This window comes from Mastomys coucha, unplaced genomic scaffold (genome assembly GCF_008632895.1).
Source record: "Mastomys coucha isolate ucsf_1 unplaced genomic scaffold, UCSF_Mcou_1 pScaffold21, whole genome shotgun sequence".
Classification (NCBI taxonomy): Eukaryota; Metazoa; Chordata; class Mammalia; order Rodentia; family Muridae; genus Mastomys; species Mastomys coucha.
Genome location: NW_022196904.1, coordinates 142,532,458 through 142,541,360, shown reverse-complemented (window position 1 = coordinate 142,541,360; position 8,903 = coordinate 142,532,458). Strand labels below are relative to the sequence as shown.

General features: G+C 38.6%; 1 protein-coding gene across 1 annotated transcript in view; it reads right to left on the bottom strand.

Annotated features, from left to right (window-relative positions):
• Positions 1-523: 523 nt before the first annotated feature.
• Ms4a4a (membrane spanning 4-domains A4A) overlaps positions 524-8,903 on the bottom strand; it is a 20,514-nt gene continuing 12,134 nt past the window's right edge. The window contains exons 4-7 of the mRNA XM_031389772.1: positions 8,575-8,631; positions 6,197-6,355; positions 3,255-3,356; positions 524-893 (exon numbers count right to left, since the gene is read on the bottom strand). Of these exons, the coding sequence (XP_031245632.1) occupies positions 774-893; positions 3,255-3,356; positions 6,197-6,355; positions 8,575-8,631 (438 nt within the window). The 3' untranslated portion in view covers positions 524-773. The remainder of the gene's footprint in view (positions 894-3,254; positions 3,357-6,196; positions 6,356-8,574; positions 8,632-8,903) is intronic.

The window sequence follows — 8,903 nt, the reverse complement described above, 5'->3', positions numbered from 1 at the left end:
TATTTTCAGTATTGCTATAGACAAGCATCTACATAAGACTGTTCAATTGATTATTGTTTTATATCAAAAAACTTTTATAGTACTCATTTTTATTGTTACAATATTCTATAAATTTTAAAGAATATGACAAAATAAAATAACAAAAGGTGCCGTGCAGTGGTGGCACACACTTTTAATCCCAGCACTTTGGAGGGAGAGGCAGGTGGATTTCTGAGTTCGAGGCCAGCCTGGTCTACAAAGTGAGTTCCAGGACAGCCAGGGCTGCACAGAGAAACCATGTCTCGGGGAAAAAAAGAGAAAGGTATTGCAGGTATTGAATGAAGGGGGTGTCTCTGTAAGGTGTTGAGGTACAAAAGGGAAAGGAGAATGTGATATAATTCTATTTACTTAAAATATGTTTTTAAATGTAAACAAATTCAGACAAATTGAAATTATGTATCTTTTCTCATCATAATGCAATAAAACTTAAATAGAAACACTTTTAGAATGTTCTAAAGATGAATAAAAACATGTTCAAGTGTTATTTAGTCAGTAAATGGTTGGTTTATTTATTACATTCTGATACTCTTAGGGAGAGCCAGTGGAATAATCTGCCAGCTTCCTCGTGAAATATGAGAATGTCATCTCAAACAGACACACACATACACACACACACATACACACACACACCGTGAATTTGCACATGCATAGGTATGTACACACACTCATGGATGCATACACAGACATCAGAGTTGGATTCTTGTGTTTTCCCATGCGTGGTTCTTGAAAAATAATCAGTGCATATTTTCTGAAACATTTTTCTTTTGGTGTCCTGGTGGCATCAATCCACTTTGAAGTGATTCAGGATATGCTGTCTCTGCCTTGGTAGGATTTGATGGCATAATTATCACGACCTGTAAAGTTAATCAAATATTGTTGCATCATTCACAGATCCTAAGGGGTTCCTTCTCTTATCCACATATTATCACCATTACCAATGTTCACCCTGTCACTACAGGCAGGAATCTCACATCAGTCATAGGTACTTCTCAGGCATCCTTTGATCAGGCACACACCTAAGACACATTGAGTTGTAGAATTTTGCCCTTTAGAGGCTTATGGCTGTTGTTGAGTCTTAGAGTGGAACAATCTGAGGTGTGATTGAGAATACCAGTGAGTTTGCTTAAAATGATATTTTATACAAAATACAGAGCTCTTCTCCCAAAGTCATTTCCTACAGTGATGGCAGCAACTTATACAAATCATGGCGTGGTTGCCATACATAAAGCACTATGATGACCAGACCAATCTAAAGTGACAGGAAACACACTGAAAGCATGGAGAAGTCTCATCCTTGCTCTACAAAGCCTTGTGACATGGGGTTTGATAGGAATAATTGAAGATTCTAGAGAACCTGATACTTTCATTCTATGTGACATGTCATTACATGTCTAGACTCAGAGAAACTGGGGAGATCAGCTTGACTACTATTATAGAGCTCAAAAGAAGCATAGACTTCCATAGAGTGAGTGAAGGGACTCTAGCCTTCACTAGACAGCTCAAGCATAGCAAACATGGCTCTGGCAGGCCTTGCTCGCCTTCCCCATTCTTTGTTAAAACTGTTAGATTACAGTCCTAAAGCTAGCCACCATGGTCCATTTCCTTATTTTGTCACTTTCTCCTCCTGAGAATGATTACCAAGTTCCAGTTATTATAGTATTGAAGTCCAGCAATCCGAAGCCCGCTTTGGCTCACCCAATTTACATGCCCAATTAAATTAAATACCACATCCTAACATGGCGTTTCCTTCCTTACCTTTGTAAACTGCCATTTTCCTATGGGCCACATCTGTCTCCAGAGGCAGTCCTTTGCCTCCCCTCCTCAAGATAAATCCCCCTTACCCCTCCCCATTGTTCCCTTCCCCTTTCTCTCTTGTCCTCTATCTCTTGTCTTTGTCTATTATTCACTGTCTTTTATCTCTCTTGGACAAATAAGTCTGCTTTTGTGCTGAGAGCTTGGTCTTGGGTTATCCAGAGACAATACATATCCTTTCAGTAAATACTAAGGTCTAAAGGGTATGAAGGAATTTGTCTGTCCCCAAATGCTTCATCACTCAGTAAAATCGCAAAAACTTCAATAATACCCAAGAAACTGAAAACTCTACGGCCTTAAATTGCAAATCCATTATAAGTTTTGTTATGATCTAGTCCAATGTTCTTCTTTAGGTTGAGTCTGTGGGCATATAAATGTGGTGTTTCCTGGGAGCACCCAGAAAGAGAGGAAAGGATATAGATGAGTACCCAGTGATCTCATCATGTTATAATCAGTTGATTATTGGCTGTGAGTCCTGTCCATCCCTGGGCTTGAGGACAATAAGACTATTGAGCAGCTCTGAGGCTTTACTAGCCTCTAACTTGTTCTGGAGTCCTCAATACTTAAAAAACACAATAGTCATGCTGTTGTTCTTGCTTATTTCTCTATCTCTTCTCCCATTTCCCACTTTGTGAGATCATCTTTCTCATCAGCAGCTAGAAGGATCTGCTAAAAGTCTTAGGGTAAGAAAGTGCCCAGGTGGGAAGCCAGTGACAGAGAAGTCTTATCCCCAATGTTTCTTCAGTAGCCATGGGAGGCTGTTATGATTTTTTTTAAAAAGTAGGGTAAACTTGACACCCTTTATGGAGTTCTAAGATGTGAATTGTTCTCTGGTCTGGACTCTAAGAGGACAATCACTTGAAATAGTAAGCAATGGTAAACTGTACTATTTTGATTATAATAAAAACAAAACTACTACATGGTTCTCAGTGACCCTCTTGTGATTCTCCACTTTGACTATGAATGAGACCTGTGAATAGAACTGGATATCATTCCTGTGAATAAGCCACAGTTGACTTTGAGTCAAGTAACAATGACAATATTCTAGATGAACTTTTTCAAGTTGTGTGAAACTGAAAGGACTCAGGACATTGGTTCCTTTGGTGACTTCAAAGGAGTACACTGTCATAATCTCTATACTACAGAGGACATGAATTTTGCTACATGACTAGATAAGAGTATCTGAAGTTTTGGAGAATCCCACAGACCATCCAACTGCATAAATATAATCTTGTGAGCCTCTGAAAAGAAAACTCAGGTGAACAATGAGCTATACCCATACTCTTTACCCATTGGAACAGAGAAGGTTAGTGAGAATTAGTTTACGCTTCTTAGTTTGTGTGATTTACTACAGAGTGACAGAAAACACAAAGAGACAGATTCAAATTAAAGTGAAAACTTACCTCACCAGGGATACAACACATCGCCCGGCATCCAAAGGCAGAGAGGGATATTCCTATGCAGAATTCCAGCACGCTTAAAATGACTACCACAATATCCAGGCCCTGTCAACAGTTCATAACACAGGCATGTGAGGAGTGAGAATTACATGGTCTAAACATTTCTACACTGAAAGGGTGGGAGCATGGCCCAACAGCCTAGGAACATGGCTCCTGGCATAACCTTATCCTTAGCCAGGTCTTGGCTTTCTAAGTGGCTCATATTCTGTCACTTCTTAAAGTACATGTATTAGCTTAAACCCTATGAAATTGTGACCTTTCTAGGCTACTTGTAGCTTATTCTTGCTACTTTCATGTGGTACAGTTCACTTGTTTCATACAGTAAGATCTCTACCTGCTCTTTCTTACAAAGAACTCACTTTATCTGAACTCTTTGTTTATAATCACATGCATCATAATGGAATGCATTCAATTTCCAAATGCAGACATGGGACAAGAAGAATTCTTGGAACAAGAAGAATAGCTAGGCAAACTTAATCTTGAGAGTTGTGGGTTAAAATGAGAGACTCTACCTTAAAGTAGAGAGCAATCAAGAAAGACATTGGCCAAATGGATGGAACAAGAAAATATCATCCTGAGTGAGGTAACCCAATCACAAAAGAACACACATGGTATGCACTCACTGATAAGTGGATATTAGCCCAGAAGTTCCAAATACTCAAGATGCAATTCACAGACCACATGAAACTCAAGAAGAAGGAAGACCAAAGTATGGATACTTCAGTCCTTCTTAGAAGGGGGGTCAAAATACCCATGGGAGGAGATACAGAGACAAAGTGTGGAACAGAAACTAAAGGAAAGGCTATCCAGTGACTGTCCCACCTGGAGATCCATCTCATGTACAGTTACCAAACCCAGACACTATTGTGGATGTCAACAAGTGCTTGCTGACAGGAGCCTGATATAGTTGTCTCCTGAGAGGCTATGCCAGTGCCTGACAAATACAGAAGTGGATGCTCACAGCCATCCATTGGAATAAGCACAGGGTCCCCAATGAAGGAGCTAGAGAAAGGACCCAAGGATCTGAAGGGGTTTGCAGCCTCATAGAAGAACAATAATGTGAACCAATCAGTACCCCCAGAGCTCCCAGGAACCACCAACCAAAGAGTACACATGGAGGGACTCATGGCTCCAGCCGCATTTGTAGCAGAGGATGGCCTTGTGGGACATCAATGAGAAGAGAGGTCCTTGGTCCTATAAAGGATCGATGCCCCAGTATAGGGTAATACCAGGACAGGGAAGCAGGTGTGAGTGGGTTAGTGAGCAGGGGGAGGGGGGAAGGGATAGAGGGGTTTTTGGAGGAGAAATGGGGAAAGGAAATAACATTTGAAATGTATATAAAGAAAATATCTAATAAAAATTATTTTTAAAATAAGTCTCTCTGGGGGAGGGGGAGGGAATGGTTTGTTCTTGTTGTTTTTTGTTTTGTTTTGTTTTTGGAGGGGAAACTGGGAAAGGAGAAATCATATGACATGTAAATAAAGAAAATATCTAATAAAATAAAAAATAAAAACAAAAAACAAAACAAAACAAAAAGTCTTTCTGAATAAGTGGGGTGTGGGAATATATGGAATGGTTTGGAAGGAGGGAGGAAAGATGATGTAATTATAGTATAATCACAAAATAAATAAAGAAAAAGAAAAAAAGAAAGACATTGGCCTACACACACACACACACACACACACACACACACACACACACACACAAACACACGTGAGAGAGACAGACAGACAAAATCATACACATACATGCATGTATCGGCACAGACACTCAAGAAAACATGCACACATTTTCATGCACACCACACACAAACAAAATATGCAACAAAAAAATGTGTATGCATCAAGGTTGTAGAATGATGTCACTGGTGCCCAGGTAAGAATATACTTGGCACTCGAAGCTTAATGAGGCCCTTCCCTATGGAGGTTCTCTGGCATAAGATAAAGCAGCACAGATACAAAATAAGACTGACACAATTCAGAAGACTTTATGACCTTAACAAGAAGGTGCCTGGTTGAGATGAGTGAAAAAAGCATCTGCAGAGCTTACAGCGAACCATGGCTACTGTAAGCATGAAGTATTGTGTGAGTTCACAGGCCCCATGGCCAAGAAAGCCATCCTACACAGCTGTCAATCCCAGAGCTGTGTTCCTATCATTGCACCCTAGATGCCTACCAGGTAACAAACAGAACTTCAGAAATAGCAAGCTAGATTCTTAATCAGAATAAATACATAGAATAGGTGAGTTATAGGCAGGAAATTCCAGAATGTATCTTTGCCAGTTTCTTAGTAGCTTTGGAAAACTGTTCTATCCACTAAACATTTGAGTGGCTGGAAATTTTTTACTATAAAGACTTTTTAAATGTTCTAGGAGGTAATTAGTTGTCATTGGCCCTTAGGCAATTGTTTTGGTGTAACTAAATAGGACTCAAGACTTTAATTTTTTGTTGTTATTCTTTTTGGTTTTTTGTTTTTTGTTTTTGTTTGAAACAGGGTCTCTCTGTATAGCCCTGGTTGTCCTGAAACTCACTCTGTAGACCAGGCTGGCCTCAAACTCAGAAATCTGCCTGTCTCTGCCTCCCAAGTGCTGGGATTAAAGGCATGTGTCACCACTGCCTAGTCAAGACTTTAACTTAAAGTAAAAAAGTAGTTTATTCTACATAGGGAATAAGGATGTTGACTCCCTGTATTCACCTGAATTTTTCTTTCTTTTGATCTCATTGTACACAGGAGTGTGAAAGTGAGATGTGACTCTCATTTCTAAATAAAAGATTAATCTATTTCTTGATGGTCTCTAACTTCTCAAGGTGTTACTCCTGGTTTCCTCTGAGTCAGTTTGCCCAGTGTGCTTCAACCATAACACCATGAAAACAGAAACTACATACCATTAAAATGGACAAGGTCATTTGACAGCCTTCTGATGTACTTCTATATGTACAGTAATATACATGGAAAGAATAAATGCCTGGGCTCACTGAGCTGATTACTATCCCTGCGAAGGCAAACACGGAGCTGGTAATGTTCAAGCCTAGGCTGCTTCGAACCTAGAAAAAAATAAAATTGATTAAACTAATATCCACAAGTCTATCTCTACATATCAGTTTAAACTCTTCAGTTCTTTCCTTACATATTTTATGCTCATTATTTTGATTAATCCAAAGATTTCCTATTTGTCTCTACCATTATTTCCAACTTAAATCTCTTGTTAAAATAAAATTGTGAATGTCATTTCTACAATTAAATCTTTCAGATTATCCCTACAGACACATGAAACTGAAGTGAAAATTCTGAGACTTTTTGGAGCCTCAGTTGTGTCATGTGATTTTTTTTAACTGTCATATGAGAGGATGTTTTTGTTGAGGCAGACACATGAGAGGATGCTTTGGTGAGAACAGACGTGGTGGTTTTCTATTTTTTTTTTTTGAAAGCTATTTTAAAAGGGGGGCATATGATGTTCTCCTAGAGTGGATGCCTGAGAGAACATATGATGTTTGAAAAGGGTTTTGTTTGAAATATAACCCAACAGACAGTGGACAATACTGTGTGGTATTGGTTTGTCTTATCACTGTGTGGTATTGGTTTGTCTTATCATTCTTTGTGATCTTTGTTGATGCTGGTCTTTGCTGATGATGCTGTGTTGTATTGGTTTGCATTATTATTTTTGTTGATTATCATTTGTTGTTACTTTAAAAAAACATATAAGCTTACATGAAACATAATCAAAATTTCTCCTAGAGGGGATTTCAAAATGACTACACTTTAAAAATAAGTATATTTATTTAATTTTGGATGTGTGTGCCTGTATAGCTCAAAAAAAAATGTTGGAGTTAGCTCTCTGCTTCCATCATTCCAGAGGAAGGATGTCTTCTTTTCATTTCTGAAGCTGCACAGCCCAGCTAGCCACCTACTTGTCCTGAGGCTCCAACTCAGGTTGTTATGGCAATCACCTTTATCTCTGAGCCATCTTTCTGGGCTGTCTATTATATATCTGCTGAAGATCTCTGTGTGTCAGTCTCTTACCATTCTCTGCTACAAGATTCTCTGACCTCTTCTGCTTGGATAAATGCCCTGGCCTCTCGTGTCTCTGCACATTTTGCACATTTCCTTCTCTGCTGTTTAATCCTTTCTTCAATTCTTTTCTAGTACTAGAAGTATATCCTCTTTAAGTAGAGGCTCACAACCATCCATTGGACTGAGCAGAGTCTCTAATGAAGGAGCTAGAGAAAGGACTCAAGCAGCCGATGGGGTTTGTAGTCCCTTAGAAGGAACAACAATATGAACTAACTAGTACCCTCAGAGCTCCCAGGGACTAAACCACCAACCAAAGAGTACACATGGTGGGACTAATGGCTGCAGCTGCATATGTAGCAGAGGGTGGCCTAGTTGGTCTTCAATGGGAGGAGAGGCCCTTGGCCCTGTGAAAGTTCTATGTCCCAGTGTAGGGGAATTCCAGGACAGGGAAGCAGGAGAGGGTGGGTTGGTGAGCAGGGAAAGAGGGATGGAACAGGGGGTTTTTTGGAGGGGAAACTGGGAAAGGGGATATCATTCGAAATGTAAATAAAGAAAATATCTAATTAAAAAGAAAACTTTGCAGGAAAGTGTAGGGTTTGGGTGAGGATGCAGCATGGTAGGTAGAGAGTAATACTCACAGATTGCAACAAGCTAGGGGCAAAGATTTAGAAATGTTGTGCTAATTGCACCCTAGAGTTCAATGTCTCTCTTTTGAGTAAGGATAATGTAAATGTGGTCCTAACTACTGTCAAGTTTATTGAGATCTTGGTTTGTAGTCTTTTTTTTTTTTTTTTTACTTTGTGACAGATATCCTAGCATGTTATATTTTAAATTTGTCTCTTCCTGAGAAATAACCCACTGTGAACTTCTTTTATTGAATATTCAGAGCCTGGATACAGTGAGAATACACGTTCTGATCAACCAGCCAATAAATATTAGGTCAATCAAATGTTTAGTGCCATGATCATGGGCGTGGTGAGTAAACTTCAACGTAGATTTGATTCACACAACCATTCTTGACTTTTCTTCTGAATTCTCCACATCTGATTCTCTCTAAGAATTGTTCGGACACAATATCCGACCTCGCGTCAGGATTTAGCCACTTTTTTTGGCTGAAAGTTTTAACAGGAAGATTCTTCTAGATGAAATGTAAAGTCATCCTTTGTTTCTTAGATGTTAAGAAATATTGTTCTTTCACTTTGATTATAGCCCTGCTGTTTTGATCTCAAAATAACATAAAAAGCCAACTCACCAAACCTTTTGTAGTTCTTCTTGCTGCTACAATTGAAAATGATCCTGAAATAATAAACTAGAAATAAGAGGGAAAACCCAGGTTAAAATTATATATATAATTGGAAATTACAACATATTGAAACCTACTCCTAAATTTGATATGTAGGTGAAACAGACTATCTTAAAAGAACTACAAAAGAAAGAAAAGTTTCTTTGCTTTCCTAGAAAACAGAAGAATTCTACCAGACAGATCTCTGGTACAATTCATCAATATTTTCAATTCTTTGACAATTTCATCCATATATGTATATATATATATATATATATATATATATATATATATATATA